Source organism: Tiliqua scincoides, chromosome 3 (genome assembly GCF_035046505.1).
Source record: "Tiliqua scincoides isolate rTilSci1 chromosome 3, rTilSci1.hap2, whole genome shotgun sequence".
In the NCBI taxonomy this organism is placed as follows: Eukaryota; Metazoa; Chordata; class Lepidosauria; order Squamata; family Scincidae; genus Tiliqua; species Tiliqua scincoides.
In genome coordinates this window covers 91682176-91710001 of record NC_089823.1, presented here as the reverse complement: position 1 = coordinate 91710001, position 27826 = coordinate 91682176, and the positions used below count along the sequence as shown (strand labels likewise).

The 27826-nt window shown below is 43.6% G+C and overlaps 1 protein-coding gene across 1 annotated transcript; it reads right to left on the bottom strand.

Moving 5' to 3' along the window:
• Positions 1-507: 507 nt before the first annotated feature.
• On the bottom strand, positions 508-27826 carry SLC9A4 (solute carrier family 9 member A4). The gene is made up of 12 exons (XM_066621335.1): positions 27580-27826; positions 23853-24316; positions 21610-21869; positions 19121-19338; positions 16669-16871; positions 16398-16484; positions 16084-16154; positions 11883-12044; positions 8998-9094; positions 7305-7436; positions 2987-3074; positions 508-881 (listed from the first exon to the last, which is right to left on the bottom strand). The coding sequence occupies exons 1-12, from the start codon at positions 27824-27826 to the stop codon at positions 508-510; spliced, it is 2403 nt and encodes an 800-aa protein (XP_066477432.1).

Below are 27826 nucleotides of genomic sequence, written 5' to 3'. Positions count from 1 at the left end.
ACGTGTTCTGCAACACAACTAATTCCACAACACATTGCATGACACTGGTGGGCATAATTTTTTTTAAATTCATTGTTGCACAATACCTTCTGCACTTACTTAGGCCACATGTGCAACTGTGCCAAATCTGCCTTACTTCCGCATGTGCTCCTTAGGATGCAGCCCACTAGAGCTTGCTCCCAGACAAGTGTGCACAGGAGTGCAGACCTAAACATTTACTAGAAGTTAATACTTCACATCCCATTTTCTCTGGCCACTACTTAAGTTACTTGTTAGCAAACTTTTGGCTGTTAAGTGTGAGCATGTACATCAATTTTTAGAAGGGACTTCTAATGAATACTCAAAGTATCACAACCTGTCACTTTGGTACCGATCAGGACTCAATCCTTCCTACCATCTAATCACAAAAGCATCTTCTTCCAGTTAAACTGAAATTGCAGTGAGCTCGGAGATCTTCAACAGTGTTCAATAGAAATAGCACAATTATGTTCTGTGGTAGAAAAATATTCATTCTTTCTTTTGAGTAAAATGTCCTTTTGGTCCATAAAAATGGTTTTCACCTCTGGTTTCAGATGTCCATTTGATGGAAGGTATTGAAAGGAGTGGTACCTGGTTGACCTCTTCTGACTCAAGTTCCTGTATGTTGGTTTCATCCATGGCATTAAGCAGGGGCTTTGACAGTAAGAGTGGTTTTTGTATTCTGGCTATTTTATCCTGTTCGTTTGTTGTATTCGGACCTGCAAAACCTGCTGGTCGAACTCTTGAATGCAGTTGCTTCATTGGAAGTGATTCCTGCCGTTGCCACTTTCTTCGGTGTGACCTTGACTGAGGCTTTGAATTGAGCCTTATAAACACAGACTCGGAGTCACTGCTGCTGTCCCCTAGATTCAGAAATATGCCATTAGTATTAAAGAGAGAAAAAGAACAGGATGAAGAAGAGTATAAATTACCACATGCTTCCATCACCCTACACAGACTCTTTTCAAATACACAGAGGTAATTTATTAATGACTGAATGAAAATACATATACATAAACTTGCTGCCTTTTGCTAAAATAGTTACAATTCATAAGATGTACACCTTCTGCCAATCTACGTAAATCAAGGTCCACATTTAGAAAATTGGGAGCACTTCACACATTAAATGCAAAGGCAAAACTGGGCTTGCCATGGAGTGTACACCTAACAAGACTCTGCAGCCAACCTTGACTCCCCAATGAGTTTACCTGTACGGTACATGCATTGCTAACATTTTTTAAATTTAGATTTTAAATTTATGCTTTGTATTGTATGGTCCAATGGGACATGCGCTGCGTCCTGTGGTGGTGGTGAAGTCACAGAGGCCTCCTCAAGGTAAATGAACTTTTGTTCCCTTATTTGGGGGCTGCGCTGCGGCTACACTGGTGCTGGAAATTTGGATAGAATTAGGCCCCAAGGGTACATTTAAAATAATCTTAATAATCCTAAGCAACACAGTGTGTAAGGTGGTCTTAATATTTCAAGAATCCAAGTTTTTAGAAAGCCAAGTTTCTAGCCCTCATGGTTGTTGAGATATATCTAACTCAAAGCAGCATTTTCAAGCAAGCATAAATTGTCACTCTACAAGAAACAGAGGTGCTTTTTCTTAGGGTTTCCACCATTTCTCCAGACAGAGGTCCTGTGCATGGGAAAGGGAACAGAGATAAGCCACTTTTACACCTTATTATCATGCATCTAATCAAGTGAGCTGTAGTGATGAAAGCTTATCCTAAAAGAAATTTGTTGCATCTTTAAAGTGCCTAAAGACACTTTATGTTATTGAACCACATGCATAGTAGGACCTTCTTTGTTAATTGCTCCAAATAATGCTGTTAGCATTGCAGAGAACCAAGACAGTATCATGATTTGAGATTCCAGGCAGTTGTTACATTCATTACAGAGTAATTACACTACTATTGTTAAAAACAGCATTCACTACTGTCCTGCTATCTGCAAAGCACTAACTCATGTTGCAATAGTAATTATTTTTGATATGAGAAAATCAGCTTTCAAAATGATGCCAGACATACCAACCAAGTCAGGCAGGCAGGCCTGCAATTAGTAAATTGCTTCAGCAGTCATTGAAAAACAGACTGGGTTTCATGCCGCCTGTAATGATCAAGGCTTAAAAATGCAGGCATACCTGAGACAAAAGAATTTTAGCTCTAAGGCCCTTGGATAAGCCTTGGTGGACACTTTCACCTTCATCATATGACTGAAATACGGTAAAGACAAACAATGCCTTATGCACAGTAGCTGCTTAGAGATACTAGGCATTTCTGGTCACATCAGCTTTGTCTTACTTTCTAGTTGCCATTTGGTTCATGCATTATTGAAAATAATAGAGTCTACTAGAAAAATGATCAAGATGCACCCCTCTGGACAACCAAAACAAATCACCAGAATTGCACAATTATCACACTTGAAATCTGGGATATGGCAAACCTCCTTCCTCACTCCATGCCAAGCCAGAATTGCTCCCTTCTAAGAGCCCTGTGTCTTTAACAAGTGCAAAACAGGCAGAAGACAGTATCGCTTTATCATTGCATCACCATGTTCAGAAAAAGCATTCATCAATCATTAGTGAATCATGTAGTGTCAAAAGCACTCTTTTGAAAATAAGAGCAATAATACCCCAGTCTTGTTTAATCTTCCAGAAAGGCAAACATTGAGATGCCCATTCTCTATTATGGGTGACGGGAAAAAGGGTGGCGGAGAGAGATTTTAAGGGTATCAATGTGAAGAATGAATGTGGAAGCCTATGTTTTTCTAAATGAAAACTGAGCAGTTCAGGATTCTGATAGGCTATATGTCATTGCCTAGCCTTCTTCCAAAACCATATGTAGTAGAAATGTGCACTTTATACCTATTTGCATTATGAGATATTAAGTTAGAACTGCTGTGAATTAAGACAGTGATTTGTCATTTTCCTCATTACTTTGGTGCAGGAGCACAGCTTATGCATTACCTGTCAGATCATCGTTTCCGGCTTCACTTCTAGTCACTTGATTATGAGCAAAAGGTAAAGACAAATAACGCATGCTCTTGCTGGCAGCCTGTGAACAAATTAAATCATTAGGGTTGTGAAAGCGCACTTTAAGAAGCCACCACAAAGCAGAGGCAGCTCATGCAGAATGTTGCAAGAGAATCCTTTACACTGCCACAGATCATAGACATTATAGCATAAATTCAGGCTGACATTAAGAAGTGGGTATTCCTGATGTTGCCTAAATTTGACAAATAAATGAACATTCCCAAAAATGTGGACCTGGTGTTACTGACAGTGGAATCTGTAGAAAGAACCAGTGGGGCTGGGAGCAGGCAGCTGGGAGGAAGTACTGCCTGTCTTTTCAGCCTAGAAAAGAGGCACTTGAGGGGGGTCATGATTGAGACATACAAAATTATGCAGGGGGTTGACAGAGTGGATAGAGAGATGCTCTTTACACTCTCACATAACACCAGAACCAGGGGACATCCACTAAAATTGAGTGTTGGGAGAGTTAGAACAGACAAAAGAAAATATTTCTTTACTCAGTGTGTGGTTGGTCTGTGGAACTCCTTGCCGCAGGATGTGGTGATGATGTCTGGCCTGGATGCCTTTAAAAGGGGATTGGACAAGTTTCTGGAGGAAAAATCCATTATGGGTTACAAGCCATGATGTGCATGTGCAACCTCCTGATTTTAGAAATGGGCTATGTCAGAATGCCAGATGCAAGGGATGCAGGTCTCTTGTTATCTGGTGTGCTCCCTGGGGCATTTGGTGGGCTGCTGTGAGATACAGGAAGCTGGACTAGATGGGCCTATGGCCTGATCCAGTGGGGCTGTTCTTACATCTCAACAGGATCAGAGAATGGAAATTTTGCACTTTTGTGAAAAGGGGTGTGAGTTCCATAAGGAGTGAAATTAATTCTTTTTTGGGTTCCAATTTGGAGCTCAGGAATGCTATACACTCTTCCACTTATCCAAATTTATAATACCATCTCTTAGTCCTTTGACTAGGCATTAATATTTCATAAGCAAATTGACTGCAAGCTTGTGACATAAGCATAGTTTGGGATTTATGATTTATTTGCCTTCTTCAGCAGAGGACACGAACAGTACAGGGAAAATAGGAATTTAAAGTTGATTTTACACAACATGCATGGGTTTTCGGCATTGTGAAAACCCCTTGAATTCAATACTCACAACCAAAGCACCACTGTTTTGGAATGGAGGATGACAAGTAGCTGTTCCAAAAGGCTAATGAATTGAACCAGGCCAACTTCTGTAATTTTACTGAGACTATTTAAACAGATACAATAATTGTGACTCTATACAATACCTGGATACAGTTATTCACATGTTGCCTTCAATGCACATGCAACCTGCACTGTAAAGGACATTACTGATGAAAAATCCTAATCCCAATTGATTTATTAATTGTAATTTATTGCAGCCACAGGTTTATTTTTATTTTTAACTAGTTCCACCTAAAGTAGTATTTGTGATGAAAATTAGGTGTCTGTGCTGTATTTCAAAACTGAACTGTGTTTCAAAACCAGGGGCATGTTTACTTTAATATTTTTTTGTGCATTAACAGAATTCTCAATTTCTTAGCACTGTGGGTACGGTAATCTTAACGCTGCCTCTGTAATCAGCACAGGTCAAAATAAGCCTGCCTGAGGACTATGCTCTTTACATAGCAAACTTATATAATGTTCACAACACATGATGACTGAGTGAAATACACCAAAACGTGGGACTTCTATCTGAAGCAAGCATTTATAAACAGGGAAGAACTGAGGCTATCAGATACAGTGAATATGTTCTTGGCAGTGAGCCATGCCTCTGACTCTGGAAAACAGATTTCAAGGAGGAATACCTACAGGGATTTGCTCACATCTCTATTTTTAATAAACATTTAAAACTTTTCTACCAGCTGACTTTCCAAAGCATCTGTGTTTCCAGCTTTCTCCCACTACCCTTATGACTGTGCCACCTGCTTTAGATAAACAACAGCTACATATGGTTTTCTCATAGTCACGGATGGTGGATCTGCACCCATGACCGGAACCATTTGGTTGTCTGTGTGCTTCTATAAAATAATATCCAAAGTTAAAAAAATGTGTTTTATTGAATTAACTGAAGCTAAAGTAAGACGTACTGAAGCTGTCAAGTTTCAGAAAACTTTGCAGCAGCCCAGATGGAATAATAGCAGGTTGTCAGGTACAGAAAAGGAACAAGGTAGCATACTGTACACAGTTGCCTGGAAAATGGGCTTTGTTCCTAACAGACCATTTCTTGTCCATGCCTAACTGAAATAAATGGGGCTTCAAAACAGTGTTTGTACCCAAAACCGAAAGCAATTTTATATTTGGTGCAAATGGGCTCTTTGAAAAGTTAGATTAAAAGTGGCTGAACATATCTGTATGTATATGGACCACACGCTGATGAAAACTCACCACCCAGAAAGTCACGTTGTACCTTGCAAACACAGCCCCTCCCAGCTTGATTTTGGGTGTGCAGCACTACAGCAGTGTAGGAGGGCATACAAAAGAATCAGGTAACAGGTGGCAGATGACAACTCATTGGTAATAGTAAAAACTTCATACCAACACCCAGACTTGAGCAGACAACCGATAACGCTCATTTTTTTTAGCCACTTGCTACCTAATTTGCTGTGCTCTGAGTACTAGAAATCTCATTTCCCATTTGTTGTTAATAAGGCTTTTTTTAAGTTTTAGATTTCTGACATGTAATACTAATTATATAACTGCATACAGATAGAAATTAACTAATTATAATTATAATAATTGGCAATAATACTAATACTTAGCATTTATGTTGTGCCTTCTGAACATGCAAAGCAGTTTGTATCTACTATCTAGATCAGGGGTCTCCAAAGTTTTTAGCAGGAGGGCCACATCATCTCTCTGACACTGTGGGGAGGGCGGGGGCGGGACGGGCAGGGAACAAAGAATTAATTTACATTTAAAATTTGAATAAATATAAATACATTTACGTAAATGAATATATTAAAGATGAACTTATATGAATGAATGAAGCTCTTGCAATAGCTCAAGGCCTATAAAAGGCCTTGTACAAAGCAAGGCTGGCCTTTCTTTTGCTGCTGCTACTGCATCACAGATGTGAAACAGCAAGCAGTGGAGGGAGCCCTCATCCCACAGCTCACGCGAGAGGTCAAACAGTCGCCCTCACGCTGAGAGCAGTTGTGTTGGGCCAGTGCGGGTCCCCACAAATCTCCAGAGGGCCAGAGACTCATTGGAGACTGGAGATTCCCTGAGGGCTGCATTGAGAGGCCTTGAGGGCCACAAATGGCCCCAGGGCCGGGGTTTGGGCACCCCTGATCTAGATGCAATGTCTAGATAATATACAGTGCTATTATCAACAACACTGCAAGTTAAGGGAAATTAGCTCCATTTTGTAGCTGGGGAACCAAGGCTGAGAGGGAATGGCTTGCCCAAAGCCACCTAGCAAATTTATGGTAAAGGTAAGTTTTGAACCCAGGAAGTCCTGAGCTGCACCACAGTCCCCAAGTCTCTAAGCTACACTAGTTCAGAGTATCCCACCCCTCCGGTACTCCACCGTCTCAAATGCTGTTGTGGAATTAAAAATATTTATTTAAAATGTGCTTTGCAGAATAAATGTTTCTTGCTGTAGAGCAGGGGTGCTCACACTTTTTTGGCTCAAGAGCTACTTTGAAACCCAGCAAGGCCCGGAGATCTACCAGAATTTTTTTTTTTACAATGTTCACGCCATCATAACATATAACATTTATGCGTACAATGTATGTTGGTGTACCTTGAGCCCCACTGAGTATAACCGGACTTACTCCTGAGTAGACATGCCTAGGATTAGGCTGTGAGGCTGCAATCCTAGCCACACTTACCTGGCAGTAAGCTCCATTGAGTACAATGGGCCTTACTCCCGGCGTTTCCTCCCAGAGGCACCTGAAGGGGGGGGTCGGCACTCTGCGATCTACTCATTTTGCCTCGCAATCTACCGGTAGATCGCGATCCACCTATTGAGCACCCCTGCTGTAGAGCGTGCATGTTTATGTTACTAAAAGAAAAATACTGACAAAGTCGTTGTGTCCATCCCCCCCGCCCTCCCCACAAGCCTTTCTCCCATCATCACCTCAAAGAATCTTTATCTTGTTTGAATAATAGAATTGCTAAGGGAAGAGGCACTCTATGGCCATAGCCTCAAACGCTAACAAGCTGGCACTGTATTTGCAGGTAGGTCAGGCATTTGCATAATAGCACTGCTCCGGCCATCATAGGTACCTGCCCGCCCCATGGTAGGCTGTTTCCTTTCCTCATCGACCGCCTCAGGCTTTGCTGGTTTCGGATGAGGATTTCTTTGGCTTGCTCTTCACTTGCTTCGGTGGCGAGGTTGTATCTGTTGTATGACAGTGTCTGAAATGAAAAAAAAACAAAAAACTGTCCTTTATATTTTTCCCAGGATAGACTCCCAATACTGCATTGGAAAGTTGCTATTTTTTGCAATTGGAAAGTCATGTAACTTTCATGGGTACCCAAAGGCAGTGCAAATGTCCACCAAAAGAAATCAAACAATGCACATTTTCCTCTTAATACTTGTTTTTCAAGCCATGTCATTCTTTCCACTGTCATTTCTTTTTTACTTTCACCCCCAGAGTCCTTTCTGAGTGGCCCAAAACCATTTTCGAAGCCAAGGTCCCGCTAGTTTTTCAGGTACCTTTTGAGATAGGTTGTGTTTGTGTGCCTCTGGGTAAGTTGTAGATGGTAAAAACAACAAATATCTGGCCAGGTGCAGCCCATCCATGAGGTCAACTGAAGCAGTCGCCTCAGGCAGCAGACTAATAGGGCGCACCAATTTCTGTCCATCTGCTCGCCTCCATTGATCAAAGCAGATCCTTTGACCTCCACTGATTCTCCTTCTCCCACTTCCTGAACTGGAAAAGGAAGACGGGAGCAAAACAGAAGTGTGCACAAGAGGAGAAAGGTAGGCTAGTGTGTTGGAGAAGCAGAGGCTGGCCTGTGACCAGGTAAAGGGGGCAGCATTTGGCAGCTGTCTCGGGTGCCAGGAGGTTTTGGACCAGCCCTGCACCTGGCACCCTAAAGGCTAAACAGTGTCACAAACTTTTCTGGACTTGAACCTATTTCAGCCTGGAAAATAATTACATTAAAAAAAAACTTTATTACACAGTGAATTAAAGACAAAGAAAGTGAGATTCTGTCTATCGGTGTTCAGTCTGTCTCACTGGAGTCCAAGGACAGAGATGGGAGTCCCATGGGATTCAGGCACATCCAACTCATATCCAGCCTGCATGAACTGAAACTATATCATGAAATTTAAAATGACGTGGGGACCATTACACTAGCACTTCCCACAGCAAATGCACAGGGTAGCACCCTGACTAGCACATTTCCCTCCATGGTTAGAAGGAGCATTCTACCCATGCAAGAGATCCTTTTGTGACCATGAGTATTCTGAATTATCTATGGGAGGCTGCAGTTTCCACTTTGCATGCAAATGTTTCGTACAGTTATCACAGATCTTGAGAGCTGAAACTATTAAATGCTCATGTTACAGCAAGGATACCTTTCCTTTCGGAGTTCCAGTTTTTCAAGCAAGCTATGCCTGCCACCTAGTGTTGGATCTTGCAGTCTCTTGCTGTTTGTCATTATTGGTCACAACAGAAAGTGGCTAACTGGAGGGGAAGGAATGGTCTCCCTTTTCTTTTGTGCTGGGGTGGAAATAAGCACAACAAGTACAGGCTCAAGCTTGTACATCCCTTGATAGCACGACCAAAAGAAGTGCGCATTCACTAAGGATTTTGGACCCATATTTTCCCCCTTATGTTATTCTTTTGGCTCTACTCCAACTAATAACCAGTGTTTTTCCAACTGCTGACTGTTGCCAAGGTTCTAAGGAGTGCAAACACCAGGTTTTGTTCTATAACTGGGAAACTCGTTACCAGAATGAGAAACGCACCCTTTGTCTCACTTGGTACAGGTTATGTGCCAGCATGTCCTGCATGGACTCCACCTCTTCAGGGGAAAGTCTCTGTACCCTTTTCTTTCTATGCCTCCTGCAAGCAGAAAAGGAAAGCAAACAATACACTGAGCAACAGCGATTCTAGTGGGGTGAGTCTTTCCGTTATCATAATTTGCGTACACTGGGTGAGTCTAGAATGTCTAACAAATCAAAGAAAGCTTTGTTGTAGTGTGTGTGTGTGTGTTTGTGAATGAGTCAATGTAGGGTAATGGCTGTAACCAATGACTGTTTACCACTACAAAAGGACATTTGGGTATAAGGTGCTAGTCTTGTAAAATTCTCTCATGCATGTCAGGGTCTCCAGTCATGGGTAGTCCAATCCACCAAATCTTCCCACTGTATCATGGCACCCACTGTCTCACAAGGGAGTTTTGGCTTCCAGAGTCCTCCTTGGAGCAAGACCTTAACGGTCTGGTGAGTCTACTTAGACCTGCCCTGGCTATACCACTGGTGTAAATCTGTGTGGACCTGCGAAGGTGAATTGAGCCAGGGAAGGGCGTTAGTATTTGGCAGGCACTGCTGCCACGGAACCCACCCCTTCTCAGACCCATTCCATGCACCCCACCCCAATCTGCCCACCCCACCTCCCTCCCACCCCATCTGTACTAACCAGGGCTTGTGATGTTCAGAGTCCACTGGTGCACAGAGCCATCTGCTAGCCACTTGTAGAGGCACCTAGTCTGTGCACTCCAGCATGTCGCTTTTTGAGATAGCCAGAAAGTGCTTAAGACTACCGGAACACTTGTTCTGGTGGCACTAGGCACCAATAAGATTGAGCCCCAAATCTTGGAAAACTTTCCACTTGTGGCTTGGGCTGAGATATAGAGATAATAACAAATGTCACTGTTGAAGAGAGACAGAGTCAGCAGGAGAGCTCGTATTTTGCATACAGAAAGTCTCAGTCTCAATCCGCAGCATCTTCAGGTAGGGCTAAGAAAGATCTCCATCTGAAACTATGGTATTTTTTCAGGTTCTTGATCCAGGAGCCCAAGATGCTGACATAGACCCCTCCAGTTGTCCTTCTGTTGTCACCAGTTCCTAGTTTACCAGGGCCTTACTCCCCATAAGGCTTTGAGGGAGTAGGGACACTCTCTTCTGGGTTCTCAACCCCCCGAGTCCCTTTTAACCTCCTAAAACTCAGTGCTCTGCCAGAACTTAGGGCAGGATTAAAATAGAGTCAAGACAGGTCTTCAAACGAAACTGGGTTTGTTTACAAAGCATACTTTGGTAGCAATCTTTCTCTCAAGGAGTTCAGCAATGCAATTCCACAGTGATACAGATCAGTGATGTTTCAGCTCATTGTTTTAGCTTCAACTCCAACTCCCCACACTGAATGGCCAGGACTTTAGGGCTGGTTCTGGTTGGCCACTTGGGAAGGGATTTCAAACCATATTGCCCTTCCCACACTTTTTTTTTCAAACTTAAATGGTTTTGGAGAGAACTTTGTAGTTTGAATCCTTACTGAACACAAGCAGAACTAGGAAACCATTTTCAATGTCTGCTCATGATGTAACAGCTGCCAAGTCATTGTAGAGTGGACAAAACTGATTTAGGTGAACCAACAGCCTGGCTCTGTAGAAGGCAGATGCTCACCTGTATCACAGTATTCCCCCAAATGGTCTCTACATTTGGTCATACTACATCTATGCGCCACCATGTCACAAATGTAACACGACTCAGTTTATGGTGGCAGTTTTCTGATAACCATGAAGTTTTTATTTCAAACTGCCTTTCAGTCCCATTTACAGGACCTTCACCAGCTCATAAGAATAATAAAAACAATTATGGGCATTGCTGCTAGAAATATATGTTCATGATTGGCTGGGAAGGCAGGATATAAGTGTAATAAATGCATCAGGACATGTGAACCATCAGTTACTCTAAGGCCCCAATCCTAGCCAACTTTCCAAAGCTGATGCAGCAATGTCAACAGGATGTGAGCTGCATACTGAGGTGAGGGGGCAGTCACAGAGGTCTTCTCAAGGTAAGAGAATGTTTGTTCCCTTACTTCAAGGCTGCATTGTGGCTGCATCAGTGCTGGAAAGTTAGATAGGATTGGGCCCTACATGTTTCTGTTAAAATGCCCTTGCAGCACAAACCTATGTATGTTTACCCACAAGTAAACTCACACTCAATCAAATGTACATAGGGTTGCAGCCTTAGTTTCAGGTAAACAATGAATAACTCCACAAACATGAAGTCAATTTGTCATAGGGCTAAAACGCATATATAAAAATGGAAAGCTTTTTTTGTAGAGTTAGCTATTAACCAAGCAACTTGATAACAATGAGCATATCTGCTTCAGGCAGCAGGGATATGGTCTCTGTTTTAAAAATCCTTGTTCATTTGTGCTTCGCCATTATACAACATATGACACAAATCTGTTTCCAGGTAAAACAAAGCTGACATGTTAACAACCCTGTAAAATATTTCTAGTCAATGCCTTTTCCTGAACTTTACTCACTGTTGTTAAAGACTAGGTGTTATATATTGAGTTAAGAACATTTGCTTCATTGAGAACACCCTTGATTTTTTAGAAGGTTACCCTAACAATCTACTCATACCATAATCACAGCCCATCATTTGATCTGCCTTTAATTTTGAAAATTATAATTATTCTACAGAAGTGTGTAGGAAACAGTCAAATAGTAGAGAGGGCAGAATGAATAAATATTTGAGGATTTTCCGTTTTTCTTTCGTCTTTACAGTTTCTGGTGATCTCATTCCCTCCACCACAAACTCACAGAGCATGTGAAAAGGATTAATGAACTTTCCATTATTCTTCCATCTCCCACGTAACCCAACTGAAATGAAATACTCACAGCGATGAGGATGTGGAAGTAGCTGGTGTCATCGACCTGCTCTCTACCATCTCAATCACTTGCTTTATTTCCAATTTCTTATACAAGGACACAATGCTGGATTTTGGTTCGTGCTTACGTATTAGGATCTTCTTTAGGAATTTATTGTCAAACTTCTTAAATCTGGTAACAGCAATATGCAGAATTTAAAAAAATCAGTAGTCCATTTCTGTCAGATGAACCAAAACTAAAAATTAGCTCTGACATGTCTTGAGAAAACTGCTTATCTCGTCATCAGTGATGTCACTGTCATTAACCAATAATCTCTCACCAAATGTAAGTTTGTGGGACCTTCATGGCTCAATTCTATTTCCTGAATATGATGTGACCTTGCACCTGCTGTCATATCCCACTGGCCAGTGCATAGGCTGGGAAGCCACATACAGGCAACAGCAGTCCACAGGACCTCCACTGTTGCCAGTCAGTTGGCGGCAGGGGTGGATTGGGGTGGAGAGCCGGGCTGGAAGTGGTTCAGGGTGGGAGGGGATGGATCTTAATGGCAGCCATGCTCACTGGATCTTATCCTTCTTGGCCCAAACCTGCCCCCAGAGACTCTTCAACTTATGCCAGCAAAAGAGCTGGCGTAGATCTGAGAAAACCCTTTGGGACCAGGCAGCCCCTGGAAAGGTAAGTAAACATTTACTTACCTGTCTGGGCTGCCGGTCCCCAGCTGGCCGACAGCATGCAGTGTATGCTGTGTCAGTGTTGCTGCATGCTCTGGGCTGGTCCTGGATAGGATTGGGCCATTAATGAAGCAAACATGTGAGTAGCACCAATCAGTTTGTTAGATGATGCAGAGAACACATTTTGATGGTGGGCAACATGCATCCTTGACAGAGTGAATTAGATTCATCACAATTTTTCTCCACCATCACTCAAGATGCCTACTGAGCCATTTCTTTTTCCATGGCTCCCTAGTAAATCTGGAAGGCCTCTTGGCACCACAACAACGCAGAGGTTGCTCTAATTCATATTTCTGGCTGTTCCCTCATTCCACAGGTCAATCGAGCTTCAGATGAGTTGCCAGCCCTAGAGGCAGGAAAATCCTCCATGGCTATCAGTGATCCATCCAGTTCCACAGCCTCTGAAAGTGGACCATATGATTTGGTCCTTTATCTCTACATAACAAAAGAGTGACAACCAGCCTAAATCAGCCTATGAAGTCTATCCATCACAAAAGGGTGATCTTAATTTTCTACACACTTCATCACCATCCACCTGCCCAGTGGCAAATACTAGGTTTAACATGTGCGCCACCACATGCTTTGGGGCAGAAATTAACTGACAGGCTCTTTGTTGCCATGGCAGTGATGAAATCCTGAGCTGCTTCTATTCTTCCACATGATAACTAGAGCCAAGCAGCACCTCAACACAATACAAAAGAGAGCAACCAAAATGATCACTGGACTGGGGTTTTTCAGTCTAGAAAAGAGGCGCCTGAGGGGGGACATGATTGAGACATACAGAATTATGCAGGGGATGGACAGAGTGGATAGGGAGGTGCTCTTTTCCCTCTCATATAACACCAGAACAAGGGGACATCCACTAAAATTGAGTGTTGGGAGAGTTAGGACAGACAGAAGAAAATATTTCTTTACCCAGCATGTAATTAGTCTGTGGAACTCTTTGCCACAGGAAGTAGTGATGGCATCTTGCCTGGATGCCTAAGAGGGGATTGGACAAATTTCTGGAGGAAAAGTTCATTACGGGTTACAAGTCATAGTAGGTATGTGCAAGCACTTGGTTTCAGAGGCAGGCTGCCTCTGATTGCAGATGCAGGGGAGGACACTGGGACACAAGTTGTGTCTGTTGTCTTGTGTGCTTCCTGGGGCATTTGGTGGTCCACTTTGAGTCCAGGAAGCTGGACTAGATGGGCCTTTGGTCTGATCCAGTGGAGCTCTTCTTATGTTCTTGTAGCAGCGCAAGATGCTGCTTTAGGAAGCACCCAAGGCTTGTTATGGCCTTGTTGCTTGTTGGGAGTGCAGAGCACTGAAAGATGTCGCAGTTTGACACTGCTTGGGAAGCCCACAATGCCTAGGGCTTTGTGGCTTGCTGGGAGTACAGAAAGCAGATGCGCTGAAGGGTTAGTAGGAACTAAAATAGCAAGGAATCAGAGCAAGGATGAGACAGCAGTCATGGATTCAAAGGGTATAATGCTGGCAGTAGAGCTAGAAGCAGAACGCTGGGAGATCGAGAGAGAATGCGCTCCTCCCAGCTAGCCCGCTCAGCCTTTATTGAATCTTTAAAACATGACATAATACTATTACAACATTAAGGGTTATTAAAGGTTAATAAGATTATACTGGCTGCCTACTAGCTAGTTCTAGCTTAACCGCAATCCACATTCTGATTCTCCATAACATCTTCTTGTTGACAGGCTATGGAGCTTCAGACTCAGCATGTCACCAAGGCTGCGCCGCGTGTGCTCTGCGCAGGTGTAAAGTGTGCTTTGCTTTATTGCCAACATACCAAGGCTAAAACTAGCGCCTCCACATAAACACTACATGTTCTTATAATGCCAACTCAGGCAGAAAGACTATTGGGCAGCAAGACAGGAGATACACAAACAGAATCCAAACCCTGTCTCATCCATTCAGTATTACAGAGTGATACTCAAACCCAGTAAACCATTGGCCAGGGCAATCACATAGTGGGATAAAATCACAAGAGACCATTGTGACCCTGCCTCTCCACCTCTGCGACCCTAGCTACAGCACTTGGAAACCTGGCAGATAAAACTGGGAGAGACCAACCCCTCCCATCTCTTCCAATCAGGTCACCATTATGCATATGTCAATGCCTTCCTCTGTAACACTGGTTCCCAACCTGTGGTCTGTGGATCACAGGTTGTGCGCAAGACCCTGAGAAGTTGTCTGCAAAGTCTCAGGAAAAGAAATCACCTTTGATCACTTTCAGTGTCTTGCCAAGCAAGCACTTCCTCATGGATCAACAGAGCAGTGGAGGACAGACTGTCCGCATCCAGTACTGAAGTGCCAGCTATGGACAGTTCATTCAGATAGTCTGTGGGGAAGTGTTCATTTGGAAGATGCTTCCCCATGGACCACCAGAGACACTGAAGGCTGCAACTGTGGGCGGTCTGTTCGACACCATCTCTAGTGGTCTGTGAGGGAGTGCTCACTTGGGAGATGCTTCCCCACAGACCACCAGAGAGGGCAGAGAACAGACTGTCCACAGTGGCATTGCATGTAGTTCACAACAATTCCAATTTTTGCCTCAGTGATCCATGGGCTCCTAAAAGTTGGAAACCACTGCTCTAGAACCTGGTCCTTGAAGAGGCTGTTTTCTTATTTGCTAACGTGACATTTAACAGCAGCAGCTTCAGGACAGAGGGCACACCGCTAGGACAGTCTGAAGCCTGTACAGGAGGGTCAGAAATTGGGATAGTCTATTTGTGACTAACCCTTCTTCTGCTGAAACAGCAGGGCTAAACCCCACTACTCCTACTGCCAATTGACCACCACACTACAGTTCCCAATTGACTTTGCGTGTCTATGCATGTGCCAAAATATTACCAGCTAATTTTGATTAATGATTAATAATGGATTAATGGTATAATGGAGGGCAGACAAAATTATTGGCCTAAATACAATTCAAATGGTGAAAGGGTTTGCATGTCATTATTTAAAAAGAAAAAAAAAGATTTGGGAATCATTGGCATAGAGAAAATAGCTAGAACCATAAGAAATATGCCCTATTTACAGGACCAGTGACTTGTGGTGATGGGGAGGATTGGAATCACTTCTGATTTTCACACTTCTAACTGATCTTTCTGTCCAGAATATGCACATGTCCAATTTGTAAGCATGATGGTTCTCTCTGGGTCATCTGGTGCCCTGCAAAACGAAGAGTCAAAGTCACACAGACAGAACCTACATGTGCATACAAGATCTGATGAACGCATGAAGATCGGGAGTGGGAACATGAGGCATAATCCTGACCCTCTTTCACTGGCCATGCAACTCGGGCTAAGAACACCAAGAATGCATCAATATGAGAAAAGTAGGGTAGCTGACCCTTGTGGAATGTCAGCAGGAAGCAGAAGAGATCTTGAAGAAGAGCATTTTATTATTACACCAGGATAATCATTTAGGTTGTTTGATTTTACCCAACAGGCACATTCTTACTTATCTGAAACTCTTACTTATCTCTCAGCTGATAATGACTCCAGTGTCCGCATATATCTTCAACTCCAGCTTTCAAATGATCCATCAGCTGAAGATACAAACATTTGAAGATAGGTAACATGATCCAAAGCAGAAGCTCTATTGTAACACAAGTCAACTGGCTGTTACAACCATAATAGGCCCTTAGCCATAGATCTCTATCTATGGGGATAGAAGAAGTTGTAAAGCACACTTATCCTATACTACTAGTATAGGGTGCTTATTCATTTCTGAGTAATTGGGTATCCTTTTAAAAATAAATAAAAATTACAAATTAAAAAGTACATCTTACTCTCACATGAATCTCTTCATTGATGGACTCTTTCTTATTGGTCTTCTTAACATCTAGGTACTTTACAAGTGGCCCAATGGTAATACCCTTTATTTGGAACAAGGAGTGAAGCAAGTTAATTGTTTGTTGTTGATTAAAGCATTAATTCAGTTAGTCAACTTTGGAACAGAAGGTACTTAAACCTAATTGAAATGCAAGTCTCAAAGCAAACCCACTATGAGGCCCACTGGATTCATCAGATCATCCAGCCCTGATTAACAAGTCTCCTTACCTGAATGAAGACTGTAAAATATGTCACCACAATAGTAGATGTAATAAACATTTTCTTTCTGGGAAAGAGAGCTGCTGGGAGCAAAAATGCAAGGGAGAAACTACTGGCTCCTCGCAAACCACTGTAGATGATCACAAGCTGATCTTTAAGAGTGAATCTGTAAGTCCGGAACTTGTTGCTGACAGAGAACAACAAAAACACACCTAAGAGAGGAGCAAAACCTTACCATTAACGAAGAGAAGGAGCAAAATGGAAACTGCTTCCATAGTCCATTAACCCTGCTAACTGGGCAAGAGACACCTCTTTAAAGTGGTGCTCCTCTTATATTTAGCAAGGGAAGAGCAACTGTCCCTCTTCATCCCAGCATGGCTTTTCTTTTCTAGTGACTATTGCTAGTGTTTCCTTTGCATCTATTTTTTTTTTTTTATTGTGAGCACTTTTGGGACAAGGAAACATTTTTTTTTATTTATTTTGCTATGTAAACAGCTTTCTGAACTACTTTTTGTTGAAAAGCAGTATATAAATAGTCTTATAATTAACAATAGTTCCACAGAACCACCAGGCACCAATTTGAATTGTAATACAGGCTGCTTTAATTGACATCATAGAATACCCAAAGTTCTCCTCCTTTGCCAGAAGGAGCTTCCTCCAAGGAAAGTTGTCTTTCTCCAACAAAGGAAGGAAATCTGTGAATCCAACTCACTGTGACAGGGATGGCCTTAAAGAACTGCAGGGCCCAATGTAAGGGTGACCAGATACAATGGAGGACAAGAGTGCCTGCATCTTTAGCCATTGCATAAAAGAGGGAATTCGGGCAGGTGCAGCTCAAACTGGAAGGGTTTAAAAAGCTGCACCTGCCCAAATTCCCTCTTCTATACAATGGTTAAAGGTATAGGCACTTTGTCCAGCGTATCTGGTCATCCTGCCCAATTGGAAATCTTTTTTACGGGGCCCCAGGTTCGCAGCCAAAGTGTGTAGAATCTTAGAAATACAAATAAAATTTATTATAGACTTTATATCTCTATGGGAGAATGAAAAGCAATCAAAATGTGCACTTAAAAAGTGCATGTGAGCGGGGTGACCTGATGGTTATACAATGGTTAAAGGTATACACACTCTGTCCTATATGTTTAACCATTGTATAGGTTATTTTGGCAGGTGCAACTTTTTAAACCCTTCCACGTTGAGCTACACCTACCCAAATTCCTACACCAGGGGTGGGCAAACATTTTGGCAGGAGGGTCAAATCTTCTCTCTGACACTGTGTTAGGGGGTAGGGGGAAAAAAAGAATAAATTTACATTACAAATGTGAATAAATTTACATAAATAAATATAGTGGAGATGGAACTTATATGAAAGAATGAATTTTACTTAGCTTATTTATATAATAATATTATATATTATATATATTATATAATATATAGTTCAATAATTATAAATTATAGTTCAATAAATTATAGTTCAATAATGCAGGCATGTAGAACCACATGAGAACTATGAATTGTTTGCCACACACCTCTTGCACAGTGAAAACATACAGACCAAGCCAGAAACACATGGAGGCATAAGTTGTTCAGAGGCAATGGGGAGAGGGGTTAAAAGAGAGAGCAGAAAACACATGGAGACGATAAAAGGCCTTTCTCTAACTCAGCCCACAGCTTGTATCTGGGGATTGCAAATGGCAGTCACGGGCCAGCATGGGCTTCAACTGTCACCAACAGGCCAGAGGCTCATTAGAGACTGCGGGCTCTCTGCAGGCCAGATTGGGGGAACCCTGAGGACTGCAAATGGCCCCCAGGTTGGGGTTTGCCCACCCCTGTTCTATACAAATGGTTAAAGGTATTGGCACTCTGAGAATCTGTATGTGGTTTCCAGATTTGCTTGCAGTGGGTCCATACTTCTTGCACTGCCTCTTCCATCCTCCACAAATTCACCACATTCTGTCCCATCAAACCACATCCTCTGTCTTTTTTCTGCTTAAGTTCACAAACTCCAGGAAAACCGACAGCCCAATCCTATGCTTAACTATTCGGAAGTAAGTCCCAAGGAATTCAATGGGATCTGCTCCCAGGTAAGAGTGCACAGGATTGCAGCCTTAATTTACACACCTAAACAGTTTCCAAACAGGTTACACAAGGAAACCTACACAAGGAAAACCCAAAGTGCTTTTTTTTATTTTATTGGCGGAACAAAAATGGTGAAAACAATTTGCATTTGTAGAATAGCTTCCTTAATTAAGAGCTCCAGAGTTGCTTTCCTATGGGCAATTGTTTCTCTGGGAATGCTTGAAATGAGTTAGCCAATCGAACACAATGGCTGAACTCCTTGCTGAACTGGTTATACCAGTCAGACCTGCACTGCCTAACCTCTCCCTTCAATACCGAAAACTTTGAAGACCAAAAACTACTCCATCCACCTAGATTGCCTCAAATAAAAACAGTTGTGTCTTACTTAGCGCCCTCCAGAGCAGGCAGAAGACCAGCGTGAAGGAAATGAACGCCCAGTTCCACTCGTGGTTCCGTCCTACTGTGGACACGCCCATGAACACAAATATCAGGGTCTCGCTGATATTGCTCAGCATCTTCATGAAGTATTTTATGGTGGTGTAGGAATTGGGGGAAACATTCTCCTCCACATATTTTCTCATTGTCACTGCACATGCAGTTATTCTGCAAAGTCATGGAGACATTGGGAGCGTGTATAAGCATCAGGGAAAGGATAAACCATCAGAAACAATGAAGTAAAAAAAGAAAAAAGAAAAAGAAAAATACTTTTCCACTAAAGAACTGAAGACTGCAGTTCAGAGGTCATTCACTTTGAAAAGTCACAGAGGTTGTGACTTTAAAAGCCCTATATGGCTCGCGTCCAGGGTATTTGAGGGATCGCCTCCTTCCATACAATCCAACCTGTCCTCTCAGGTCATCGGAGGGGACCTCTCTGACTGTGCCACCACTAGTGGAGGTGAGGGGGATGGCGGCAAGAAAGAGGGCCTTCTCCTTCCTCGGTCGTTCAGAGTGCAATTCAGAGGAAGCACTCAGTCTATGAAGTGATGCCTCCGCAGAAGTGGCTGTGCTGAGAGGGTAGCTTGCATGATAACTGGGCTCTCCCAGCATCTTGGCAGTGTCTCCATCTCTCACTCGTCTTCATCTGCCCCTTTCCCTGTAATGTTTCTTGCCTTCCTAGGTCTCAAGGGCAGCAACTAGGACAGCCAGATTAGCACAAGGGCCAGATAAATAGCTTTCGGGGGGGGGGGCTACATCTGGCTCACAGGCCTTACGTTTGATACCCCTGATCTAGCAGATACACATGTTTGGGGAACAGGTGTTTGTTTATGATTTGTTTAGGAAACAGGTGTTTATTTTATGTGAACTTTTAGTTGAAAAGCGGTATATAAATACTGTTAATAATAATAATAATAAATAATAATGGCCCAATCCTGTTGAGCAGCTGAGTTGCTGGAATGCATGCTCTGACACTCTTTAAGCGCTCTTTAAGACCCTTGCAAAAGGAGACATCTCATACAGCTCAGCGTGGCCATTTGGTGGGCCACTGTGAGATACAGGAAGCTGGATTAGATGGGCCTGTGGCCTGATCCAGTGGGGCTGTTGTTATGTTCTTATGTTCTTATCACCGCAAGTGGTTGCATCCATGCAACAGTGACCTACTATGGCACCATTATGTCCTGGCACCATTATGTCAGCACAAAGGAGAGGTGGTGGATGATGCATCGGAGAAATGGATAGATAAGGGGGAGGAATGAGGCAGAGACTGGTGAGGAAAGGGGCCAGGTAGGGGGTGGTATCAGCAACAGCAGTGCCACCAATAGCCTATTCCACTTTCCTAACCTTGATCCACCTTCCTAGGTCCACTTGGGCTTGTACCAGTAAAGTAGCTGATGCAGATGCAAGTAGACGCATCAGGGCCATGGAGACTTGCCCCAGGTCAAGGGAACAAATGTTCCCTTACCTTGAGGAGGCCTCTAGGACCCGAAACCACCTGTGGAATGCAGTGTGCACCCCATTGGCACAGTTGCATCAGTGTGGGGGGAGGGGCTTAAGTTGGATTCAGCGGTTACAGATTTATATCCCACCTTTCTATTTCTGCAGACATGCCCAAGGTAGCTCACAACTGTTAAAAAGTATAATATAAACACACAAGATAAACTCATTAAGCATCAATAAAATAGCTTGCTGGTACAATATTTTGGTATTGGAACATGCTAAACGCTTTCTTAATCAAAAAGATTAAGCATGCACTTAGTCAGGATTTGGGTACATGGAAGAGTACTGAGACCATGACTTCAACACCTCTGAATTAAACCAGGGTTCCCAACAGAAATCTATTTAAAAATATGTCCAAATACACCTGCCACTCTTAGAAAACATATAAACCAGGGGTGTCAAATATAAGGCCCGACGGCCAGATGCGGCCCCCAGAAGCTTTCTATCCGGCCCTCAGGCTCTCAGCTACTGAGCGATGCTGAGGTGTTACCGCTGAAACAGCAGCCCACATGAAAATTGGGCTTTCCCATCTTTTGAAATATGATCAAGATTTGTGTATTTTGTCATTGCAGTTAATGCAGTTAATGAGAGCAAGTGCTGATTTCTGGCCATCAGTTGCTTAATGTCACTTCCTGGTCAATGATGTCACTTCCGGCCCTCAGCAGGCGCCCTGAATGCTAACTGCGGCCCTCTGTACGAAATGAGTTTGACACCCCTGATATACACCCATATTGTAAGTTGAATCCATTACTATTCAGAAAAAAAAATGAATTAAAAGTAACTCTGTCTACTTTTGAATTACTTCCTGCGCAGGTTCTCAAAAACTACTTGTTACTTAAATATTGTTTCTTGTCATTTGAAGCAATTACTCAAGAGCATATATGTGGGAAATAAGTCTATCACAAGGGGACAGTGATAGGAACAGGGTGTTATACTCACGCCAGGATACCCGAAATGTAAAGTGTTTCTGCAGCTAAATAGGACAAATAGCTGAACATGAAGACAAGGAGAGGCTCAATTGCAGAAATGTTCTGTGTGAAGCGGGTCATGAAGGCAGCTACAAACCCAAAGACGATGCCAAACAGCAGCCCGCCCAGGCTCACGACAAAAAAACGAGCAAACCCAGCCAGGATATCGACAGGCTCAATCTCTTCAAATCTGTGCATCTGGGTAAAGCTAATGAGTATGTTGTATAAGACCTGAGTGGGAAATGTGAACAGAAATATCATAACTACACAATGGCGTAGCTAAGGAATCTGCTACTAGGGGTCAAAGAAGATTTTGTAAACCCCCCCCCCCCATGATGAAATCAAATTTAATTAAGTAAATGAGTCAAAAGTGTGCTCTGTATTGGTTAGAGACACTGAGCTGGCTTGACAAGGGACGGTTATTCTCCCCCTGCTAAATATAAGAGGAGCACTACTTGAAAAAGTGCTTCTTTAATCAATTAGCAGGGGTAACTATATTATGATACAGTTATTGGACCATCGTCCTGCTCTGAATGGGGTTGTACTCCCTCTGAAGGAGCAGGTCCGCAGCTTGGGGGTGATCCTGGATCCACAGCTGCTCCTGGATTCCCAGGTAGCAGCTGTGGCCAGGGGAGCCTTTGCTCAACTTTGGCTGATTCGCCAGCTGCGGCCATACCTGGGTCGCTCAGACCTGACCACGGTGACCATGCTCTAGAGACATCCAGATTAAGTTACTGCAACACGCTCTACATGGGCTGCCTCTGAAGATGGTCCGGAAACTGCAACTAGTGCAGAACGCTGCGGCCCGTGTGGTTGCTGGGGCTCATCGGTTCGACTCAGTCAGGCCGCTGCTTCGGCATCTATACTGGCTGCCAGTTCATTTCCGGGCTGAATTCAAAGTGCTAGTTTTGACTTTAAAAGCCCTATATGGCTCGGGTCCAAGGTATCTGAGGGATCACCTCCTTCCATACAATCCAACCCGTCCTCTCAGGTCATCAGAGGGGACCTCTCTGACTGTCCCCTCACTAGCACAGGTGAGGAGGTGAGGGGGATGGTGGTAAGAAAGTGGGCTTTCTCAGTGGTGGCTCCCTATCTGTGGAATTTCCTCCCCCTGGAATTGAGAACAGCTCCCTCTTTAGAGTCCTTTCAGTGGGAGCTTAAGACCTTTTTATTCTGCTGTTTCCCCCAGCCCTTCTCGCCCCATATCAGTTCTGTAACACCTGGCAATGATATTACTGACAGTCATGTCAGAGTTGGGCAGATGACCACAATAGCCTTGCAGGAGTCCACAGGACTCCACAGGGCAGAGTTGGGTGCCACATGCCCCTAGCCCCACACAAAGGTGTCTGCATGGCTTTGTTGCACCAAAGTTGGGACCTGGGTCCGTCAATGGTATTGCAGCACGATCCTATGCATGGCTACTCAGGAGTAAGTCATATTGTCTTCAATGGAATTTACTCTCATGAAAGTGTGAATAGGATTGTAGCCTTGGTCCACTGCTGCACTAGAGTCCATTGTAAAGGCCTATCTTCCACCTACCCCAATAATGACCAGCTCCATATACAAGGGGCCCTTTGTAAAACGTCCTCCAGGATACCCATCCTATCTTGGTAACCTTTCTAAGCTTCCTGGTGGAACTCACTACATTACTTCTACCTGCAAATGGAACCTTTCCCCCAGAGGCCTGTGCAATAGCACATGAATGGGAAAAAGGAAATGATAACAGAGCAATTCTCCCGGTTCTCTCTTGAGCGGGCCCAAGACATCCTGATGCAGGAGGCAGTGCACTCCCTTCACCCTCAGGTTGCTGCCTCCCTTTCCTCTTCTCAGGAAGAAAGAAGGAAATGGAGTGGAAGTGTGGAAGAGAGGAGAGTCTTGTACTAAATTGCTGACCACTCATCTCTTCCCCAGTTCTATCATGATGCCATCAATCCACAGTCACACGTGTGTCCCTGTTGTTAACTGTGAAATGTTGGAGGGTGAGTAGGGATGTCCCTTTTTTTTTTTTTGCTATGAAACAGATTGTGTTTTGCACTGGAAGAGGAAGTTTCCTGTGCCCTTGCCCAATAGTGCTGATGTTGCAAAGAAGCTCACAGCACAGTCCTATGCACGTCTACTGAGAAGTAAGTTTTATTGTGTTCTATGGGACTTATTACCAGTACATTGTGTATAGGATTGCCTTACCAGTTTCTGCAAAAGTTGCATTGTACTTACCACAGTTATCCCGTCATTTAGCAGGGATTCTCCAAATATCATCATGTAGAGCTGCTCATTAACAGACATCTCCTCAAACACAGCTAAGACTGATGCAGGATCCACCGCTGAGATCATGCTGCCAAACAGCAGGCTGTCAATGAGGTTGACATCCTTGAGGCCAAAGGCCGTGATCTGGCAAATCCCATAGAGTGAGAGTCCAATGCCAAAGGCATTTATGAGAGACCCCAGTGCAGACCACCAAAGAATAGATCCAAAGTTTTCAAAAAAAGGACGGGTAGACATAAAATAGCCTCCCTCCAGGATTATGGGTGGGAGAAGATAGAGAAAGTAAATGTTTGTCGTCATAACTGGTGGAGATTTGTGATCAGTGCCAAAAATAATTGCACCAACCAAGATGCCCATTGCAATGAGGACACAACTTTCTGGCATGAGGTGTGGCAGTCGATGGTATAAATGGAAACCTTGGATAAAAGACAGGAGAATAACCATACAGGTGGAGCCTATTTATCTGCAATAGTTCCGTTCCGTGACTCGGCGTGATTAACAAAAACACGTGCTAAATTCCATAGAGTTACGCAAATATATTGCAGCCTGACACTTCCGGATGGAAGGAAACTAAGGGAACTGTTATCAATCCCCTCCCCTCTGTACTCAGCCCTCCAGTTGCCAGCTGTCCCACTGAGCTTTTAAGAGTCCAGCCCTATGTGTTTCTACTCAGAAGTAAGCCCCATTCTAGTCAATGGGGCTTACTCCCAGGAAAGTGTGGAGAGGATCGTAGGCTAAATTACATGCTTTGCTTACTGGGAAGGCTTGCTTGTGTTGGTGATAGCCTGCACCATGGGGTGGGGGGGAATTCAGCAAACACTCCCTGGGTTTTTTAAAGCAATCCCCTCTGTTGCTGCTGCACCTGCCCCTGTGTGTGTGTGTGAGGAGAGGGAGAGAGGGAGAGAGCTAGCTCCACCTTGCTGCACATGTTCTGGCTACAGAGGTTTTCCACCCCGCCCCTTTCCCTCCTCAGCCTCTTTGCTGGCTCAGGGGCTCCAGGAATGTTACTGTTCCTTGCAAGGGGAAGCTCTTCCAAGGCTCCAGAGCTATTTCCCTGCCTGGGCAAGGCGGAGCCTTTTTGCAGTGTTTTGGGCTGCCTGGAAAAGGAGCGAGATGCCAGCGCAGGGCAAAGGAGGCAAATGTGTGTGTGACTTTCAGTACCCCCACCCCATTCGTGTTGAGAAAAATCCGTGGATAAATAGGCTGCACCTGTAGTTTAAAAAGAAATGTTAGTTGTTCCTAATTTTCAGTACTAGCAGGGCATGACTGTACAGAGCCAAGGCTGACAGGAGGTTCTTGGGGTCCTTGGGCACAGCTTAACAGCATTATCACAGCTGTCAGTACAGGAGTCAGTCAGCGAGCCCTTTGAAGGCATGGGTCCTCAGCCAAAGATGTCTGACACCACTTCTTCCCAGAGCCCTTACAATGCATTGGCTTCTATTATAAATTGCTCCTATTATAAATGGGGCTATTATAAATAAAGGGCTCCTATTATAAATTGGGGAAGGGGCATGAGAGGGGGCAGCGTGGCTGTGGGAGGGAGTGAATTCGGCACCCAAGGTACACACCTTAATCCCTTCCAGCAGCAGCCTTCCTGCCTCCTGTCTCTCCTTAGACCAGCACATGCAAAATTTTGGGTCAGGAGGTTTACTCAGAGACCCAATGTGGGTCAGGAGGCTTACTCAGGGCTAAGGGGACTCTCCCTGCTGAAGTCTCCTGATTCCCCCTCCCCTGCTGGATACAGTGCGGCCGTTTTTGGTGCAGCTGCATAAGCAGGGAGGAACTACAGTATACACGTTTAGAGACTCTTGACAGGTTTACATTTTTCCCCAAGAAAATCACGATAGAGAAGTGCCTGTCTTCTCGGCCCCTATTACTACAATTAGTTTCTATTGTAGTTCGGGCCAGGTAGTATTGATGCAATTTCTTGGAACCCCACTGACTGTTTCAAGCCTAGGCTGAGGCATTCACTGGGGCCATCACCTGGGAGGCCCTAGGCCAATTCAAGTCCATGAAAAAGTGATGCTTATCCAACCCAGAGGAGAAACCAGGAATGAACACTGCAGTATGCTGAAGAAGTTTGAGCTCCAATGCATAACAACATCCAGTTTTTCCACAAGTTAGTGACCACAAAGGAAATTTAAATTACTGTATTTCAAAGTGAAGGGCAAGCTTTTTCACTCAAATTCTAGTGTAATCCTGACTGTTTCTGGGGTAGCAAACATCAAACACATCTTTAATCTCAAAGTAAATTGGAAAACATTCTTCAAGGGCGCAATCCTAACCAACTTTCCCGCAATGACATAGCTGTGCCAATGTGGCGGGCACTGCATCCTGCAGTGGGGAGGCAGTCAAGGGGGCCTCCTCAAGGTAAGGGCCTTACTTTGGGGCTGCATTGCGGCTAGGCCAGTGCTGGAAAGTTGGTTAGGATTGCACCCCAAGTCAAATAATGAGAATATATTAAATGCTAATGTTCATCATTTGACCTTTGCACTGTTCTATTTTTGGTCAAAGATACATTTTAATTATTTCAACAATGCATGTAATTGCTCCTTCCCAACCACGAAATGAACTATCCATAGCTCGGTTCTCACACATTTAGCACTGGGACCCACTTATTAGAATGAGAATCTGTCAGGACCCACCAGAAGTGATGTCATGATCAGAAGTGACATCATCAAGCACAAAAATTTTTTACAATCATAGGCTGCAATCTTACCCACACTTACCCAGGAGTAAGTCCCATTGACTATATAGTAAAAGAATATACAGATTCAGCCTTGTTATACATGGATTTTTTATACAGGGATTTGACTCAACATGAATGGCCCCTGCAAATGAGAAGGAATGTGCTGATCCCTGGAGAAGGGGGAAAATGCACCCCTTTAAAATCACAGTTTAAAAAAACTGCTTTTTACTGTTGCAGAGACATAGTCATGCAAGTGATTACAGGTATAACCTAAGTATCCACAGATTTTTCTATCTCAAAGCTGATGAGAAGGGCCCTTTAAATTAAAGAAAAACAGTCATTTCATAATGCCAGAGAGGGCAGCCTGCTGACAATCCATCAATCATTCTCTCTGCAGGTTTCACTCCTCCCTTCCCCCTGAGCACATGAAAGAAGGCTCAATGGCAGCAATTATCACCTTCTCCATTCTTTCCCCCTTGCTGGGGCTCCTGGTGAAGGGTGGGATTGCTGCCTCCTAGTGAAGCCTAAGCTCCTGGAGAGAGACTGATTGTGTGCATTTCAAGAGGTCAGCAAGGCTGTTTTTAAATTACCCAGAGGAAAGAGACTTTGTTTTTTAAATTGATTTCCTATAGTGCATTTTTTGCCATCCACATGAGTTCTTGGAACAGAACCTTCCGGAATAATGAGACTCAACCTGTACATAGTAGCTTGTTAAAAGTACAGGTCTGTAACATTTCCCCAAATACAGTCACATCCCATGGTAGCATCAAGTCTAACACACTAAAAATAAAACATTGAAATGAATGGGAACCCACCTGAAATTGGCTCGCGACCCACCTAGTGGGTCCCTACCCACAGTTTGAGAAACATTGTGATAGTTAATTATTTCCATTGCTCATTTGTTTGATGGTCACTTGCACTTTTCCTCCATTGTTACTGTTGCCTTTGCATACTTCTGAACAAGACAGTCAACAGAAAGTTTGTACTCACCAATTTTTGCAAGGGAAGCCAGGAGTATCCACAATGTAACTTCGCAGGGGATTTGCACGTATTCGTAGTCAACTGTAAAAATATGCAGTCTCTCATCTCGCCCTGACCCTGTGGCATCAAACGGGTCAGAGCTGGAATTACTGGGTGGCAGCTTCAGGTACACAGTGGCAAAACTTGAGTCTTCCAGGGCTGACAGCAACAGCAAGCAGCTCAACACATTCAGAGGCACAAAGTGCTGGATTCTCAT

Excerpts from the sequence above, each read along its gene's own strand:
- SLC9A4 (XM_066621335.1), bottom strand. The coding sequence starts at position 27,826 with ATGAGAATCCAGCACTTTGTGCCTCTGAATGTGTTGAGCTGCTTGCTG. Across the intron at positions 9,095-11,882 it reads ACTTCCACATCCTCATCGCT|GAGGCATAGAAAGAAAAGGG; the intron begins GTGAGTATTTCA and ends TTCTGCTTGCAG. Across the intron at positions 3,075-7,304 it reads GCCTACCATGGGGCGGGCAG|GCTGCCAGCAAGAGCATGCG; the intron begins GTACCTATGATG and ends ATTTGTTCACAG.